General features: G+C 49.2%; 2 protein-coding genes across 3 annotated transcripts in view; one reads left to right on the forward strand and one right to left on the reverse strand.

Moving 5' to 3' along the window:
- Positions 1–7758, forward strand: part of Vwce (von Willebrand factor C and EGF domains) — a 42354-nt gene extending 34596 nt beyond the window's left edge. Inside the window, exon 20 of the mRNA XM_087563626.1 lies at positions 7648–7758. Within this exon, the coding sequence (XP_087419752.1) occupies positions 7648–7691 (44 nt within the window). The 3' untranslated portion in view covers positions 7692–7758. The remainder of the gene's footprint in view (positions 1–7647) is intronic.
- On the reverse strand, positions 1167–17064 carry Pepf (pepsinogen F). 2 transcript variants are annotated; one of them, XM_087586098.1, is made up of 10 exons: positions 16109–17064; positions 15200–15297; positions 9834–9993; positions 8039–8156; positions 7823–7941; positions 6720–6919; positions 4754–4870; positions 2701–2845; positions 2524–2622; positions 1167–1473 (listed from the first exon to the last, which is right to left on the reverse strand). In XM_087586098.1, the coding sequence occupies exons 3-10, from the start codon at positions 9981–9983 to the stop codon at positions 1321–1323; spliced, it is 1101 nt and encodes a 366-aa protein (XP_087442224.1). In that variant the 5' UTR covers positions 9984–9993; positions 15200–15297; positions 16109–17064; the 3' UTR covers positions 1167–1320. The 2 variants fall into 2 exon arrangements, with proteins under 2 accessions (XP_087442224.1, NP_068521.1); NM_021753.1 differs by lacking the exons at positions 15200–15297; positions 16109–17064 and adding an exon at positions 11168–11240 and having other exon boundaries at positions 1172–1473.
- Positions 17065–19518: the final 2454 nt, after the last annotated feature.

A 19518-nucleotide genomic window follows, 5' to 3' on the forward strand; every position in this document is an offset into this window, starting at 1 on the left:
CTGGAGACAGGTTATCACTAGGTTACCCATGCAGGTCTTGAACTCGCTATGTAGCCCAGGCAGGCCTTCAGCTTGTGTATTCTCCTGCCTCAGCATCTCCAGGTGCCTGGCCTGTGCCACCAGGCCCAACATCCAGAACCTGTTTTTAATTATACTTTAACCATCTTTCTGAGCAAGGAGGGGGATAGAGGAAGAGTCAGTTCAAATCCTCTTATCTGTCTAGAACATCTCATACTTTATGGCTAATGTCCACTTATAAGTGAGAACATTCCATGCATGTCCTTTTACGTCTGGGTTACTCACTCAGGATGATATTTTCTAGTTCCATCCATTTGCCTGCTGGCACATTCTCCTCCATGTCCCTTATCTGCAGATCCATTTAGCTGTCCCTGCATGGGCTGCCAGGTCCTATTTACGTGAGGTCATCTAGACCACCCTACAATTCAAGCTACTCTCATCTTTCCTCTGCAACCTGGGAAGCACAGTTGGGTACCACTTTTATCTGTGATTACTCTTTATCCCAGACCCATGGCTCTAAAGAACACTGTCAATCTACTTCCAGGTCATAGATGAGACCATCTGACCAAGCAGAGCCAATCACAGAATCTCTTTCTCCACTGCCCAAGATATTTGGTCCAGGATGGATACACCACTCCAGGTGGACCAACCAAGAGTCCTCTTGCTATGCTAGGAATTTTTTTTAAAGTCACCTGTGTCTTTCCTGATCAGAATCCTTTGGATGTGGAATCCTGGTACTCAATGACCTCAAAGCACAACAGAAGGAAGCCGGGAGGCAGAGAATCAAAGGGGAAGAGAGGAGGGCACATATACGTTGGCTTTCAGGCCTCTGGCTATTCTCTGTTCTCTTCTGCACCTTCCTTGAATCAGTCCTAAAGGCTTTCTCTTCATTCATGCCGGCTTCTCTCACCATGGATACTTCATGGTGGAGTCATGCTTCCTAACATTCTGAAGACTGAGGCAGGAAGCATGCTGAAAGTTTGAGATCTACCTAGATCAGTAGTGAGTTCTAGGCTAGCCTGAGCTACAGAGTGAGAGACCCTGACTCAAAAACTAATTCCAACATATCTCATTAACCCAGAGAGAGAGAGAGAGAGAGAGAGAGAGAGAGAGAGAGAGAGAGAGAGAGAGAGAGAGAGACATTAGTATCAATGGCTTTGCGAATGCAATCTTTATTTCTTACACAGAACAGGGTCTTGCAGAGCTCCTCCTAGCCTGGGGTCAGCTTCCTGGATGAAATGACCCATACTCAATTCCGTGTTGAGGGGTGTGCCTGGCCATTCCCTGAAGGAGGCCCAGCACTCATGCAGCAGAAGCCAGACCAATCCTGTTATTTGCCCGATCAAACACGGTGAAGTACAGCCTCAGGAAAACATCCCCCAGCACCCACAACTCAGGGTCTGACGGGTCATCTGTGCTTTCTTCAAAGTTGCTTCGGCAATTGTGTGAATGATCCTAGAAAAGAAGGGCAACAGATGAACTCAGCCCCTGCTGTCCAGCTTCTTCCTTTTTCCCTTTTGAGCTGGAGCTGAGGATGACCTTGAATTTCTAATCTTTCTACCTCGGCCTCCCAACGGTTTATGTAGTGTTGGGGACTGACCTCAGGGTTTCCTATATTCCAGGCAAGCATTCTACCGGCTGAGCTGCACTCCCAGTCCTGCCACTTAGCTGTGGTCCTCCTTTCATGGCTCTTTCGGCTGCTGCAGAAGTGGCTTATATGGCCTGGATAAGAACTACTGTTGCCCCTACTGCTAGAGTCTCTGCTAGAGTCACCCTCATAGACTCCCTGGAGCCTGCCCCATCCCAGGTCTCTGGCACATCCTAGAGAACCCCATCCCACACAGCCACTGACTTCCATTCATTCTCTTCAGGCCTCTCTCCCCAGCTTTTACCGTGCCTGATCTCCATGCCAACCCATGCCTCTCCCCACCCTCTCCCACCTTTTCCTCCCTCCATCCACCTCCGATTATTTCCCTTTCTCAGTGAGAGTCAAGAACCCACCCTTAGATCCTCCTTGTTATTTAGCCTCTTTGGGTCTGTGGGTTATATCATGGTTATCCTGTACTTTATGGCTAATGTCCACTTATAAGTGAGAACATTCCATGCATGTCCTTTTACGTCTGGGTTACTCACTCAGGATGATATTTTCTAGTTCCATCCATTTGCCTGCTGGCACATTCTCCTCCATGTCCCTTATCTGCAGATCCATCTAGCTGTCTCTGCATGGGCCATCAGGTCCTATTTACCAGACCACCCTGTAATTCAAGCTACCCTCATCTTTCCACTGCAACCTGGGAAACAGTGGTGCCTTGCTGATCCCTCGATGTTTATGGGAGGAGGAAGAAACACCACTCTGGATTTCGAAGATGGTTGTGTGGGCCTGGCTTGCCCAGTTGGTGGGAATCAGCAGCACCTGAAATTGCACATCCTCACCACCAGGGTGCACCTTCCTCTCCCACAGAAGCCAAACCTGGTAAAGAACATCCCCACTACAGGACTCCTCACCTTCCGGATGTAGGCACTGGCTGGCACTGGGTAGGTCACACTGTCGATGGTGAAGACAATGTCAGGTAGGGTGTTGATGGTGTCACACTTGAGGAAGTACTGTCAAAGAGGGGTTGGCTGCTGGTTAGTACTGTGGGGAAAACCCAGAGTGGCCTTCTCATATGACCCTTTCTTTACCTCGCCATCACCAGAAGCCTTGGCACCAATGAGGTTCTGGATGTTAAGGATTGAGCTTCGTGGGCCGGTCACCAAGGAGGTCCCTGTATCCATGATACCTTGGCAGCCACCATCACAGGCAATGATCTCCCCGTTCATGGAGATGCTGAGAGGCAGGGGCCAAAATAAACAGCAGGATCACCACCACGCAGTAACACTCTCCCCTTCCCTGACTTCCAAACAGCCGGCCACCTTCTCCACACCCACCCTCTTGCATGGCCGCTTTACCCTTTCTGATTTATTTGTTTAGACCAAAGGTTCCTAGCAGGTTTTCTGAGCTGATCTCCAATGTCTGAGCTCAGATGACTCCTCTGTTTCAGCCTCCCTAAGTGCTGGGACTGCAGCTGGATACCACCACATTTAGCTTTCCTTTCTGCTTGTTTGTCTGTTTGTCTGTCTGTTTTGAGACAAGGTCTTACGTAGTCCAGGCTGGCGTCAAACTCATTTCTAGTGAAGGATGACCTTTGCTTCTCAGGTGCTGGGATTAGAGGGGAGGCCCCATCACACACACCTGTTTATTGGATGCTGGAGGTCAAACCCAGGGTCTCCCACATACTAGTCAAGCAGCCTATGGGCTGCGCTGTGTCCCCAGTGCCATCCTTTCAGTAATCGAATGAACTGGGCTGTTTCTAGCCTCAGGGCCTTTGTGTATTGTCCTTTGCTTGGCTGGTTTCTTATCATCTCCTAAGTTCCAGCCGAATTATCACCTTTTCCAGCTGCAGATTCAATTCAGTCCCTCTCTTGGTTCTATACTCATTTCTAGCAAGCAGTGGGGTGGTGACTCACTATTGGACTCCCTGGTTATGTATCCACACACGCACTACTGGACGGTGTGGTCACTGAGTGCCTCCCTCAGGCACGTCGTACAATGATCCTCAACAAACGTGTGAATGAATGAATTAATTAATTGAGGAATGAAATGAACAAGGGACAACAAGGGACATTTGTGCCTGACTGACTCCACAGCTTTGGAATGAGGGTAGGTGCCTGTGGGCATCAGACACTGCAGCAAGGAGAAGAGCAGCCATTTGCTGCAGAAGAGGCCATCTCTCTAGCAGACTGTCTTGATGTTGATGCTTCTGTCCAGGCAGCACCCCAGGAAGCCCACGCGGATGGACAGGCTGCTGATGTCCTTGAAGGACGTTTAAGCTTCCATCTGGTGACTCTGTAAGAGTCTGTTCAGTTTTTACCCTCACGTGTTCAGGTACGCCAGGTCCCCAGGTACTCGCCTGCTGCTTGGCTAAGACATGTACTCGTGGCTTTCAGATCAGCAGATGGGGGGCTTGCGTCTGCTTCTGTCTGTTCTCTGGTGTGATAACTTACTGTGGGCCCAGGACTTCACCTGCTTTGGACAGGAAGCCTCAAGTCCTGGGCAAACCACGGTGGTGCTCACTCTGCTGCCTCTGTTCAGTCTTAGAACACCAACCCCTGGCCCCAGTCTCACTTTAGGGTTTTCAGACCACACTTCCCACCCATCCCACTCTACACAGGCCTTTTCCAGAGATTCCTGACCATCCAGGTCTGTAAATTCCCTGCCCTTCAATTAGCACTGGAGACCCAGGCCTGACCTACTCTGGTGGCGATTCTGCTGAGGTGACCTTGACGGGTTACAAGTGTGGCTTCCAAGGCTATATCTATGGTGTCAGAGAATGGATGTCTGTGTGTCTACATGTCATGTGCAGGTGTGTTTCTGTGTGACTGTCTTGTGATTCCATGTGTCAGTACATGTCAGAGACCTTGTGTGTGATTATATGTGTAGATGCTGTCATATATGGACATGGGTCTATGTTTCTGTTTCTGTGTCTCTGTCTCTGTTTCTCTCTCTGTCTGTCTCTGTCTCTGTCTCTGTCTCTGTCTCTTTCTCTGTCTCTCTCTCTGTCTCTCTCTGTCTCTCTCTGTCTCTCTCTGTCTCTCTCTCTCTCTCTCTCTCTCTCTCTCTCTCTCTCTGTGTGTGTGTGTGTGTGTGTACATGTTGGAGGTAGCCTCCAGGGGCAGGAATCAGGCATGTGCTTACCTGTCCACAGCTAACTGCCAGTAGCTGGGCTTGGACACTGGTACCCAGTGAAGCTCTCCATGGTAATAGGAGGGGTCCACCCCACCTAGCATCAGCACGCTGCCCTTTTCATCCTTGCTGGAGGGAAGAGGAGGAGGAAGGCTTACCACCCGATGGAGACAGATCAACACACCTGCTGCTGCTGTCACTGCTTGGCATTCCTGGTGTGCCCGGCCACACCCACACAGCCCCGCCCAGCAGCCCTCCTCAGGTGCTCCATTATTCATGGACAGGGAAAGTGAGGGAAGAAGGACCATGTTACACAGCTCATGAGTGGCAAAGTCAAGGTCCCAATGTGGATAATTGGCTACAGAGTTGAACTCTGGATACCCAACCATTCTGTGGAACACTCAGGCTCGGGCGCCCTGGAAACTAGAGCGACTTTATGATTGCGCCCAGAAGGGTGTGGATTCCACTTGTCTAGGTTGTTATTTTTCCAGAATACTGAGGCCTAGGGTACCTAAGGATGTGCTTTCCAGCTCACTCTGGGCTAGCCTCATCTCAGCGAGCCCTGCCCCCACCTCAGGCCTGTTGGTTCTCTCTGCCTGATACATTGCTGTCACAGACACAATTACTAGCTGAAGTCTCTTTTCCTTTGTTTACTACCTTCTTGTCTTCTGTATACACACACCCCTTTTTGTGTATCCTCCCACAAACTGTATACAGAGTGGCACTCAGGGCTTAACAGCTGTTTAGTAAGAAATAGTTGAAGGAATCATTGTGGAGCAGACTCAAGTGTTCCCAAGGGCCAGAGAAAGACTGACCCACTTGCTTAATGCTAGAGCTGTTTAGTCATGCTAGAGTGCTGGGATTCCTAGGACTCAGGTTCCTGAAGAGCCCAGAGCCATAAACATATACAGACAGACACAGACATAGACACAGATATAGACATAGACATAGTCATAGACAGGCACAGACACAGACACAGGCACAGGCACAGGCACAGACACAGACACAGACACAGACACAGACACAGACACAGGCACAGGCACAGGCACAGACACAGGCACAGACACAGACACAGACACAGACACAGACACAGACACAGGCACAGGCACAGGCACAGGCACAGGCACAGGCACAGGCACAGGCACAGACACAGACACAGACAGACACAGACACAGACACAGACACAGGCACAGGCACAGGCACAGGCACAGGCACAGGCACAGGCACAGGCACAGGCACAGACACAGACACAGACACAGGCACAGGCACAGACACAGACACAGGCACAGGCACAGGCACAGGCACAGACACAGACACAGACACAGACAGACACAGACACAGACACAGACACAGACACAGACACAGACACAGACACAGACACAGACACAGACAGATCCCATTCTCACATGTGGGATCAACTCCCATTTTTGGTGGGGAAGAGACAAGTATCAACAGGACCCTGTCTCCTGTGTTTTGCCTTCCCCCTTGTCTTCCAGATCCTCAGTCCCTCAGCGATTCAGTGTAGCGAAGAGATGATGGACCGATGACCATCATGGGGAAGAATCCTGAAGGCTGAACTTGAGTCTGCTTCTCTCAGCACTAGACTGGGTCATCTTGGGCAAAGCCCTTCTCAGAGTCTTGGTTTCTTTATCTCTGACTGAAGGGATGGGACTAAAGGAGTCAGCAAGTTCTCCTTAGAGGGTCTGGCAGTCAGCACTGGAGGCTGTGCACACTGGGAGACATTCTCTTTACTGATGGCTAAATGCCACTGCTACTGTGCAAAAGCAGCCTCAGGCAAGACGGAAACAAATGCGCCAATGAAACTTTATTTACAGAAACAGATGATGGGCCAGATTTGGTGTCCAGGCCATAGCAAGCAGACACCTAGACTAGACTATGTCTAAAGAACCTTCAGATCTGAGGGTCAACAATGTTTAGAAATTGGGCTAGAAAAAGGGCTGATCTGGCACAGGCTCACCTGCTCAAGTAGAAGGCAAAGAGATTCTGGGGGATGAGGCCTTGTATCCATAGGTTGTCAAAGACAGGTGTGACTCCCTGAAGACCAAGGTTGGGGTATCCCAGTCCCAGGATACCATCAAAGACAGCATGTTCCATGAAACGGCCAGGTTCTTCCAGGCTCAGGCCAAATGCCTGGGCCACAACCGTGAGGTCTCCAATCTGTGAGAGAAGAGGGTGTCCTCAGATAAGGCTCTGAGACCGGAGCTATAGTATGGCTGGGCTTGGGGTGGGAAGATGGTCTGACCTGACAGGTATGACTGAGTCCTGGCCCTGCCTGAGGCTGCTTGAATATGAATCCCAGGCAGAACTGGGATCACTAAGTGTCCTTAGCTGGCCTGGAACTTGCTATGTGGACCAGGCTGGCTTTAAATTCACAGAGCTCTGCCTGCCTCTGCCTTTTGGAATGCTAGCATTAAAGGCCTGTGCCACTATGCCTGATTAAGCTACCAAGGTTCTTAGAAATATTCGGACTGGGAAAATGTGTGTGTGTGTGTGTGTGTGTGTGTGTGCGCACACACATGTGTGTTCATTCTCAAAAGCCTCCAAGGCCTCTCAGGTAACTGTCTTTTGATGGAACATGGCTCTCCTGAATCTGTGCTCTGCTTTTTCTGCTTGGGAGCTCAAGGCCCGTTGGTTGCTCCCAGAGGCCTAAACCACTGGCTGTCCCCTGAGAGCACTTCCCACCTGCCTACTTATTCTAAGTCACTTTCCAGCTCTTTGGATGACCAGCTGTGTGACCTTGGACAAGGCATTGGCTCCCTCTGTTCACTTGCCTGTGGAATGAAGCTCTAGCAATATCTGCCTTGGGCTTATTGGGAAGACTAATGGAGTTATTTTGAAGAATGTGCATTATTTTTTACACAACTCTTTCTCCTTGCTACTGGCAGGATCAACTTGTACTCCTCTTTGGGAGCCTCGGACACCTGTGTAGCTGGAAGGATTCACTTGTGGAGGATCCACCAGGTGTGTGGCCAGATGGAGCAGAAGGGTCCTCCCAGCTGACCCTTCAGCAGTGTTCTCTCCCAGAGCCAGCCGCATGGCAGCCTCTGCTTCCCGGCTTACCTTGACAGTGTCATAGGCAAGAAATCCAGACATCTCTCCTGAGCCATAGGCAACATTCACAGGTCGGCCTGAGACCAGGAAAGTGGAAGACTGAAGAGGGTTGAAGACTTTGTGATGAGCTGCAGGACATGGACAGGAGGGGACCCTTAGGCATGCTGGGATATGAGGTGACCGAAGGCAGGGCATGGGTGGGGGAGGTCAGATCAGAGTGCTCACCGCAGGCTGGGCTGGAGCAGTAGATGGATGGTACCCACAGGTCTGAAGAACCAGTATCCAAGACAACCTTGAACTCCTGAGGGGGCGTGCCAATGCTGATGGTGCCGATGTAGACCAGCTGCAGGAAAAAGGGCTGCGGCTAGGGCCAGGCCAGCCTAGCTGCTTTGCCTGTCTCCTGGATTCTGGGGTGCCTGTCTCCAGAGCATTCTCCGCACTGCTAAGCCTCTGCTCAAACCTTTTAGGAACACTTCATCCTCTCCCAAACGTCTTAAATTCTTTCCACCTGTGAGAGTCCAGCTTGAGTGCCTCCACCAGGCAGCCCTTCTGGGTCACTCCAGGCCCCTGTGCTCTTTGCTTTCTACAAAGTCAAAATAGTTACTATCAAGACCACTCAGTCCTTTTTTTTTAAAAATAAAGATACATTTATTTTATTTATATAAACACAGGAGCCCTTTATAGATGGTTATGAGCCACTATGTGGTTGCTGGGAATTGAACTCAGGACCTCTGGAAGAGCAGTCAGTGCTCTTAACCCCTGAGACATCTCTCCAGCCCGTCAGTCCTTTCATTGGGCATTTGTTTACACTTCCCCACCTATTGCCTTTTCTCCCCCCTTTCTTTTTGATAGGTCTCACTATGTAGCTCGGGCTAGCCTCAAACTCATGATTCTCCTGCCTCAGTCTTCTGATTGCTTGGATTATTGGCTTGCACTACCATGCCCAGCGGACATTTGCTCTTTGCCTGTTTCTCTGGCTTGCTGTAAGAAGCTAGGCTTAGTCAGGTGTGGTAGTGCACACTTCTGATACAGGCATGCAGGAGGTAGAGCGGGTGGATCTCTGTGAGTGGGAGGACAGCCACATAGCAAATTCCAGGCCAGCTAGAGTTACACAGCCTTGAAAAAAAAACCCAAAGAAAGAAAGAAAGAAACTAGGTTCTGCTCGTCAGACATGACAGCATCTTGCTGGTTGGCCCAGCGTCCAGCCCATCTCAGAACTCACTCTGCTCATTGGTTGAAATCTGAGTCTGCCAGTGGGATACCTAACTTGACTTGCAATTGGATTTGCTGGTCTTGGGTTAGATACAGCTCATCCTTGCTTGGGGCCTAGGGATTCATCTCAGAAAAAAAAACAAAACACAATAATAGTCCAGGTACTCAGTGACTTCCTTTGGCATAGAACAGGACAGGATGTCTGTGTGGTAGTAACTGGTCATTGCTGGGTTCAACCTGTCAGCACAGCTCCAGATGGAGTAGGGATGAGGAACGGTGGGGGACACAGGTCCCTGTTCCTCACCCATTTTCCTTTCGTGTGTGTGTGTGTGTGTGTGTGTGTGTGTGTGTGTGTGTCTGTGTTGTGTATGTGCAGGTGCAAATAGAGGCCAGAGGAGGACACTGGGCATCCTGATCTGTGACTCTCCACCTTATTCTTTTGGGATAGGCTCTCTCACTGAGCATGGAGCTAGGCTGGCAGGCTACAAACCCCAGCTACTCTCCTGTTTCTGCTCCCACAGCAGGTGACACAGAGGGGTGTGTGTGTGTGTGTGTGTGTGTGTGTGTGTGTGTGTGTCTACATCCAGTTCGTATTTTATGTGATTTTTATGTGAATGTTAGGGATTTGAACTGAGGTCCTCACACTTGAGCAGCAGGTGCTCTTAGCTGCTGAGCCACCTCAGCCCCTGCTCTCTACCCTTTCTGACTTTAGGAACCTCAGCCCCAATTCAGGATTCCTCAGAGGGGCCACAGTGCTAGGCAAAAGCCCTAGGGGGCGCTCGGGAGCTCCAGTTCCCGTCACACTTACGTCTAGGTAGTTCCTCATAGGCTCATAAGTTACTGATGGGTTCCTGCGCTGCTCAAGAAGCACGTGGGCACGGCTGCGAGGGTACTTCTCCAGGTAATCCTTCAGCATGTGGCTTTCCCGCAGGTTTTCTCGCATGGACTTAATCTTCATCAGAGGGATTCTTTAAATGAGCATCCGGAAGGAAATTAAGTGAGAGATCAAGGAGCCGTGGGGCGCCAAGAGGCGACTCCGGGGGACCACACCTTGCATTGCAACTGCACAGTGGGTTTTCCAAAGAAGATAGATCACAGTGAGAAGACAATGGCAGGGTGCCTGGTTTCCAGGCTCTGGTATTCGCTTTCGAGCCGGCCACGGGGCCGTTCTGAACCTTTCAGCTTCCCTTTCTGTAAAGAAGATGGGAAAATAACTCGCTTCACGTTGACTGCTCAGGGTGGCGGTGATGGACCGCCGGTGATGGAACATCTACCATCTGTCCTAACACTCTTCCCAGTATTGTCTTTCTCAAAGTAGCCAGAGAGGAAGGGTGGAAGATGGGACATTTCTACCCCAAAGCCCCTTTCCTTGTGACTCAGCTTTGGTCACCATGATGGTTACCAATCAAAGCTACGCCTAGGAAGAAGCCCCACCCCCTTTTGACTTTTCATTTTGAGACAGGGTCTTATGTATTCTGGGCAGCATCAGACTTGATATATAACTGAGGATGACCTTACACTTCTTATCATCTGGTCTCTATCTTTCAAAAGCTGACATTACAAGCAGATACCACTGCACGCAGGTGGAAGCAGCCCTCAAACCCACCTTGTTTCAATCAGAGGTGAGGGATGAGAGAAAAATGGGAAATGCCAGGGAGCTAAAGTGAGAAATGATGAGGCCTGAGCCCAAAGAGAGAGAGAGAGAGAGAGAGAGAGAGAGAGAGAGAGAGAGAGAGAGAGAGAGAGAGAGAGAGAGAGGTCTGTGGACACAGAGACTCTCAGAGAGGTGGTGGTGGACAGATGGATGGATGGACAGACAGACATGCTGAGAGAGGTCTAAAAGACAACATAGAAGCTATACCCCTAAAGCTGCACTGAAGGATTTTGGTGAGAGACGTCACACAGACCATGATGTGACTTGTGCTCTTGGAGTTGGGTGACCCTGTATGCCTGCCCCAAGACTTCTGGGCCTTCCGGTGTTCCTGGCAAACTATCACTGATGAATGGACATCTGAAGGTTATGAAGGCCAGCGGGGGATTTCATTTCCTTCTTCACTGTAGGATAGGCATGGGATAAGAGGGTCAGACAGTTTTACAGGAGTGAGAAAGAGGCCAGGCTGATAGCACTCAGTTTATACTTACTTGACCAAGCACTCTGAGAGGGCCACAAGCCCGAGGACCCAAAGCCATTTCATGATCCTTTCCCAGGCTAAGGTGCTAGGGAGAAGCTCTGGGCCTGAAGCTGTGTGGAGAACTGCTTATTAAGTACGTCTGGCCTGCTCTAATCAGACCCTGGAGGGCCACTAATGGGGCCTGATAAGAAATGCAAACCTCCCCGATAACATCTTTACCCTGGTCAGGAGAGTAAAGGGCTAAACTTTCTCAGAATCTAGGGAGTTTTTGTGGTTGTGAACGTAGCACCAAGTCACCTGATTTTACAGAGTGGGGAGACGCCTGCTATCTTGGTGATAAAGACCCTGTGGATAAAGTGACAAAGGTAAGTGCTAGGTGCCTCTCTGCTGGTCAGATCCCACCAGTTACTAAGTGGCCTGTGAAGTGTACTCTGCTGTCCTCATTAGAGAGTGGGTTACTGGGAGGTACAGAAGGCCTGGTCTGACAACCTGAGTTTGCTATCCAGGGCCCACGTGGTGGGAAGATAGAACTGACTTGTTTAAGCAATTTTTAACCTCCATACACCTCCGTGGTAGTTCAGAGGCACCCACCCACCCACATAAAACAAACACACAAATAGATCAGTAAATGTAAAAATGTATCCATGATAAATGGAAGACTTTTAAACATTTTATTTTTCTTCAGAAACCAACAGATAGGCAGTTAGTCCCTGCCTTCATGGACTTTTCAATCTGGGGCAAGATGGGCCTGCTCAGGACCTAGGAGGCAAAGTGGGTAGTCTGGGTGGCCATGGTGGGCATGGTGCTACATTGTCTTACCACAAGGAGGCAGTCTCGAGCCAGCTCTGACTTGCCAATGCCAGGCTGGAAGGAAGCCATGGTGCCAAATTGGCCACATTTTCGAGAGAAGTCAAAGCCTGGATTTTTTTTTTTATGTGAAATTCCTGCTCTTTAAATGTTAGCAGCTCGGATATTATGATGCAGGTACTTCACAAACTGTCCCTGGCTCCTAAGCCCCTCCCTGCAAGTGGGAAGACACTCTTCATCCTAGAGGGTACAGCAGGACACCACGCAGAATCTGTTAACCTTAGCTTTTACCCTTTCTGTTCTGCCACATTTTGACGTTCTTGTTGAGGAAGCTGTGACAAAGTCTCCTTAGAAAAGCAAATGGGGGGTTGGGGATTTAGCTCAGTGGAAGAGCGCTTGCCTAGCAAGCGCAAGGCCCTGGGTTTGGTCCCCAGCTCCGGGAAAAAAAAAAAAAAAAAAAAAAAAAAAAAAGAAAAGCAAATGGACAGAGTTTGGGGACGGGGAACTTACCAACTGATGCGGGTCCCTATAGTGCTGCAGACCTGGAAGCCCTCCAATTCCAGGGGATCCAGTGCACTCTTCTGGCCTCCAAGGGTGTTTCCCCCCACCCCCATCCCATTAAAGATGGTTGTGAGCCACCATGTGGTTGCTCAGAATTGAACCCAGTACCTCTAGAAGAGCAGCCAGTGCTGGGAACAGCTGAGCCATCTCTCCAACCCACCCCCATCCCCACCCCCATGGCCCCCACAGCAAATGAGTGAACACACACAATGGAAATGTTCCCCCAAGCTCTGAGCCACTCAAACAAATGATCCAAACTGAAGGAGGGCTCTCAGGAACCCTGACTTATATCCAGTTGGAGAGAGTTATGGAGAACTCGCATATGGCTGTGGGCTGACATCTAGAGCATGGTGCAGTCTGGGCTGAGCCTAGCTGTGGAATCTGAGGCAGCCTGCAGGTGAGACAAAGCAATGACTTCAAACAAAATTCCCACGTGATGAGCACCTATTACAGCTCCCCTGATAGGACCCAGGTTGGTCTGCCCATCCAGACATGCAAATAAATATTCTTTTTAATCATCTTGTCAGAAAAACACCCCTGGGAGCCTTTGGCCTAGGAGACACATGTTTACCTCCTTAAACTGGCACTACAGCATAGACTACAGAATAATACTCTTCTCTCCACAGGAGTCAACAGTGACAGTGTGGTCTGACCTCACGACTTGGGTGGTAGGTGGAGTTGTGGAATTGGAGCCCCACCTCTTATGCCTCCCTTTTGCACTTTGACCTGTCAAGCCATCTTCCCAAGTAGCTATGCTAATCTATCCATTGCTAGTCACTAATGAGAGCCATTGTGGTCCCAGGTCCTTGCCATGACAAATGTGCTTCCATTGATACTCTGGATTTTGGTGGTCCAAATACCTTTTATTTTTGAGGCAGCATCTCCTCTATCCCTGGCTGGCCTTGGTATATACCCAGTGTGCTTTGAAATTCTGATCTTCCTGCCTCTGTCCCCTGAGTGCTTGGGTTTTGAGTGTGAGTCACCTTGCCGGGTTTATGCAGAGTATTGCAGGGGATGGAGCCCAGGGCTCCGAGCATGCTCCGTATACTCTGCTAACCAAGTCACATCTCCAGCCTCTAGGCACACGTTTTAAGAATTATACTATTTACGTATGTAGGTATATGTTGCATGGAAGGGCAGGGTTGTATGGAAGTCACAGTGGAAGCTCATTCTCTCTTTCCACTATGTGGGTCCTGGAGACAGGATGAGGATTTAGCAGGAAATGTTGTTTCCTGCTGAGCCATCATCATCTTACTGTCCCCCAAAACTTAAAAAATTTAGGCGTGTGTGTGTGTGTGTGTGTGTGTGTGTGTGTGTGTGTGTCTGTGTGTGTGCATGTGTGCTTGTTCACGTATTTATGTGTGGGTAGATTCATGTGGGTGGATGCCAGAAAAGAGTGTTGGCTCTCCCAAAGCTGAAGTTACAAGTGGCCGTGAGCCACTCAGTATTGATGCTGGGGTCTTCTGTAAGATCCACAGGCACAATTAACCATTGAGCCATCTGCTCAGCCCCACTCACACTAGACACTTTAAAAAATGTTATATTATTATTTTATATATATATGGGTGTTTTGCCTATATGTATGTCTATGTACCATGTATATACCTGGTGCCTATGGAAGCCAGAGAGAGTGTTGGACCCCTGAGAATTGGAGTTACAGACATCTGTGAGCCACCACGTGGGTGCTGGGAATTGAACCTGGTTTCTCTGCAAGAACAGCCAGTGCTCTTAACCATAGATCATCTCTGAAGTGGCATAAAATGGAGACTTATCTACAAAATGTCTTAGGAACCAGCAAACATGTTGTAGATATGGGCATACTCTAGAGCCCAACTCACAATTTGAATGGTTAAAAAACCACTTTGCTTTATTTTCAGCACTGGGGCTCAAGCCCCAGGCCTCACACATGCTGTCAAGCACTGTGCCATTGGGCTCCATTGTAGCCTTTTAAAGGAATTTCAGAATCAAGGAAACTCAAACGGGGAGTGGATACTGAGTGAAGTTAAAGGGAGTCGTGTGGGACTGGCAGTGCAGCTCAGTTAGTGCAGTGCTGGCCTAGGACTCAGTGAGCTCCATCTCTTACACCACACGAATCAGCTGTGGTGTGGATGATTAATGGTTGGGAGAGGGAGTCTGGAGGATCAGGAGTTCAAGGCCAGCCTTGACTACAAAGCCCGTTTGAGGCCAGCTTTGATTGTATAAGACCCTTTCTCAAGACAAGCGAACAACCAAACAAGGAAAGAACCTCGGTTTGTGGTTTGTGATCCTAGCTTTAGGGAGGCTAAGGTAGGAGTTTGTGACCAGCCTGGGCTCCATAGTAAGTTTTGAGTTAGCCTGAGCTATGTAGTGAGTCCCTGTCTGCCCTTCTTCCAGTAAAAAGGCAAAAACAGACAACAAATAATAACCCTCCCAAATAAAGAGTAAATTTATTTAGAATAAAAGTATATGGGGGGGGGGGCTGGAGGATTGTGGGGGAGAGGTTGGAGAGATGGCTCAGCAGTTAAGAGCACTGACTGCTCTCCAAGAGGTCTTGAGTTCAATTCAACCATCTGTGATTGGATCTGATGCCCTCTTCTGGTATGCCTGAAGAGAGCTACAGTGTACCCACATACATGAAATAAATAAATCTTAAAACAAAACAAAACAAAAAAAAACCAGATGTGGTGATACATACCTGTAATCCTAGAGCTTGAGAGGGGAAGGCAGAAGATCAGAATTTCAAAGTCATCCTTGGCTACACAGGGAGTCAGAGGCCACCTGAGTGAAATGAGACTGAGAAAAGAAGGGGTTTAGCTGAAACTCTGAACACTGTCCCGGTTGCTGAGTCATGGGATACTATTAAGATCAACTTATAGATTTAAAATTACTTTCATAACAAATTGAACTGTTTCCTGGTTTTAGGTTTTACTTCAGTTTTGTTTAAGATAGGGTTCTGTTGGCTGGGCTGGAAGTTGCCATGTAGGCCAGGCTGGCCTCAAACTTTGCAGTGGTCCTCCTGCCTCTGTCTCCTAAGTGTTGGGATCACACAAGTGTGCGGTCACACCTGGTACGATGTCCATCTTGAAGTCCTTATCCTTAGGGATATGCCCAGAGGTACATGAAGGGCGCAGTTGGACAGCCTGGTACTGGCCAAGTTGCTCTGGAACCCCTGAACCCTGTTTCCTCACCCTGGGGTCACCTAACCCGGTTTGCATCTTTGATGAGTTTAGGGCGGGGCTGAGAAGTAGGAGAGATGGGTCAATTTTACAAAGTAACTCTTCTCAAGTTCTCAAGAAGGCTCTTTCCCTCTCTCTGGCTTTCTTGTCATTGGGACCATCTGCAGGGGGAGGGAGAGAGCCCAGGCTGAGGCAGGGGGTTGATTTGAAAGGAAAGGAGAGTGGAGGACACTACAATAGAATAACAGAGGAAAGAATTGTTGGCATGGGATATAAGAGGGATCAACAGAGAAAGGGACCTTAGAAGGGAACCATGGGTTTGCAGTGTAGGAGAGGTACACCTAGGGCAGTGGGATGTGTGAGAGGGGCATCAAGTAAACAGATCAACTGGAAGAGGAAAGCAGGCCTCACCCTGAGGCAGCACCTACCAGGGCTTCCATCCCACATGCATCTTCTGGTATAGATGCTGGAGGCTGAACCTGCTCCTTTCCTTTTGGATTCTTGCTCCAGATGAGGCAGCCTTACACAATGGCTGCTATGTCACAGGAAAGGGAATGGCTGCATCCAGTGGTCCTTTGATGATTCTGGGTATTGAGGTCACCTCAAAAGCTCTGAATATCTAGAACGTCTCTCATCTTAAAATTTACCCTCACTGGCATGACTGGGACCCAAAGTCCTCTTCCTGTTTTCCATCCTTTAGGGGAGGCGACTTGTTCCCCTGGATCAGCTTTCTATTGAAGAGTTCTCAAGTTTCCCGTTGGTAACTTCTGTTTCATGACATTTCACAGAATCCAGTGTTAGAGCATCTTGTAGACACGTGGATTCTCTGATCATTGGTGGCAGGTAGGTTGTAACTTGGGTAGGTGGCACCTGGTCTGCCCACTCCGTCCTGAGTGCCAAGCAGACATCACCAGTTGATCCCAGCACTCCTGACCTCTGGATAAAGCTGTAGAATCCTGAGCAACATAGATCCCCTTCAGTAGAATGTCCTACTGGTCAGCACTGGCACTTGGTCAGGAGTGACTGGTGTTTCCCAAGCCCGACTGCTTTCTTTGGAAGAAGGGACACTGAGACCTGCAGAATGTGGCTTACCAGGATCTGTAAGGAAAGGCAGAAAGGCACCGGAATTCATGGTTTCTGGGCTTGGGCAGTCTCTTCCTGGGGTGCCGTGGGGAATGGATGCTGAGCGTCTTGAGATGAGGAGACAGAGATGCTCAAAGCTATGGGCAGCTGTCAGATGTCTGTAGCTGCCACACATTGAAATTCTTTGCCTGTCTCCACAGCATGCCAGACCCGCAGCCTCGGAGCAGGAGACAGGGACCATAGGAGCAGTCACAGCTGAACTGGCAGCAGGAAGCCGCAGGTGGTGCTACAGGTTAGCGCTGGATCATGCCCAGCTTGGCAGCCCACAGTGTTTCCTCCTCTCCTCTGTTAGCATGGCAGTGGCTCATAAAATCACAAGCACCTTCTACTTGGACTTTACCAACTGGAACCAGATGTTGTACGAGCCATGTCTACCCTGTGGTCTGCACACACCCTGGGATAGCTAAGAATGTGCGTGGCCCAACACAAACTTTGAACTTACTCAAAATATTATGAGACTTGTTTTGTGTGTGATTTTGTCGTTGTTGTACAGTTGTTGAATGTGAGCTTTGAAGTGACATCATGTTTTGGGGTTGGAAACACATTTTCGTCTTTCTTTGGGGAACCCATGGTTGGGTTGAGCAGCTTAGATGAGGCTGAAATTCGGGACTTTTTGCCTCTGTTGCTTGAGAGCATTCTTGGAGTGTAGAGGGCCCTGGAGATGGGAGACCATACATGCTTCCCGAGGTTCTTGTGACGGGGATCTAGCTGGGAAATAGGGCAGGTCACTGGAAAAGGTCAGGCACTTCTCTGTCCCAGTGACTGCCAGGCATAGGCCTTGGAACAGGTGCTGATGCTAAGTTCATGTTTACCTGCGGAGGAATGTAGGAAGCAGGATCTACCAAGGTGGGGCCATCGCTGCGTGCCACATGGTCACATTGGGGAAGATTAGACAAGAGTGTTTACTCTCTCCCTAGCTCTATCAGGGGCTGGGTACACCTTCCAGGAAAACTGGAGAGGGCAGACAAAAGCAAACCAAGAGGGCAGAGCCATTGTTACAGGTAGACATGAAGATAGGAAGCTTATCCATGTGGCCTGAGCCCAGAGTCAACTTGGCTTGGTTGGCAGCCCTGACTACCCTACCTGGATCACAGAGAGCTATTCACTTTCAGCCCAGGAGTCAACTATGAATGAGGCCTTGAGGTCACGATGGGTAATGGGGTGCGGAGGTCCACTGGGTGACTGTGTTAGATTCAAGTACAGAGGGAAGGCTAGAGGGCAAGCTTGATTACCTCAGGTCCTTGCAATTGCAACCCCTCCTTTCTGGGATGTTCTTTTAATTATGGTTTCTTTTCTTCTTTAAAACATTTTAGTTTTATTATTATTATTTTTTTTTTCAGAGCTGAGGACCGAACCCAGGGCCTTGCGCTCGCTAGGCAAGCGCTCTACCACTGAGCTAAATCCCCAACCCCAGTTTTATTATTTTTAAGTGTGTGTGTGTGTGTGTGTGTGTGTGTGTGTGTGTGTGTATACACGCATGCATGTCATGCATGTCTGTGCAGAGGCCATAATGGGGCATCGGATCCTCTGGAGCTAGAATTAGAGGAGGTTGTGGGTTACCTGACCTGGGTGCTAAGAACTAAGCTTGAGTTCCCTTTAAGAGAAATACAAACTAGTGAGCAATCTCTCTAGCCCCATCATGGAGTATCTTGACAGAGGATGAGTTCTGGGTCTCTCCTTGGCATTACACATGGGGAACTAAGTGCCAGGAAACAGAAGGGACTTGGCTAAGATTAATGTGGTTTAGTGGCACAGCATGAACTGGGACTTGGAACTGGAGGGTCCCAGGTTGAGTCCTGGCAAAGTGTCTTCCAGCTGTGAGGTTTAGTCAGGTAGCTGGGAGTGGTCAGCTGAAGAGTTGAAAGGTTAGTTTGTGGCTTCCTGGCCCAGCCTGTGGGTCCAGAGGTGTCCTGACCTCCAACTAGTGTGGGGCTGCTTTGGGGATTCTATGAAGCCATGTCAAGGCATCCTTCCTAGTGCCTCCTTTCACAAGAGACCATTTCCTGTCACTGCTCTCCCTCCCTCCTATCATGCTCCAAGTCTGGTTATTCAAAAAGTCTACCACCACAGCTTGGCATTGACTGACCCAGTGTCTGCAGCAGGCTCTGTCTATTTTTCAGGTTCTGGTTGTTTGGGCTTTAGCTTTAAAAGTTTCCAGCACCTGCATATAATGATGCACAAAATGGAGTCTGCTTGTCAGCTGAAAATTAAAAAAAAAAAATCACACAGCATAAGAGATGACAAAAACAGTGAGGTTCGCTGCCCTGGCTGGCTCTCCCAACCATAGAGAAATTGTCAAGCAGGCTTTCTGGAAGCTGCTGTTAACAGTCCTCACTCTGACTTCTCGTTCTTGCAAAATGATATATTTGCAAAACAAACAGCATTGAGCTCCAGCGTGTTGACTGGCACCCAAAGAGTTGGTAGGTAGCACCTCAAGCAAGGCATCTGTGTGTGTAGCTGTCTTCTGTCCTGATTCCTTCTGAGTAACTGTGCTCAAGGTAGGGGATGTGGTTCAGCTGGCAGCGTGCTTGGCTAGCATGTGTGAGGTCCTGGGTTCTCTCTCCAGCATGGCAGCTGTGCACTTGGCAGGGAGAGGTGGGAGGTTACTCTTGACTACTTTGAGAGTTCTAGGACAGCACAGGTGACTCGAGACCCAAGAACCCTGTCTCAAAAAAAAAAAAAAATCTGATTGATG

Source organism: Rattus norvegicus, chromosome 1, assembly GCF_021556685.1.
Source record: "Rattus norvegicus strain SHRSP/BbbUtx chromosome 1, alternate assembly SHRSP_T2T, whole genome shotgun sequence".
NCBI classification, from domain to species: Eukaryota; Metazoa; Chordata; class Mammalia; order Rodentia; family Muridae; genus Rattus; species Rattus norvegicus.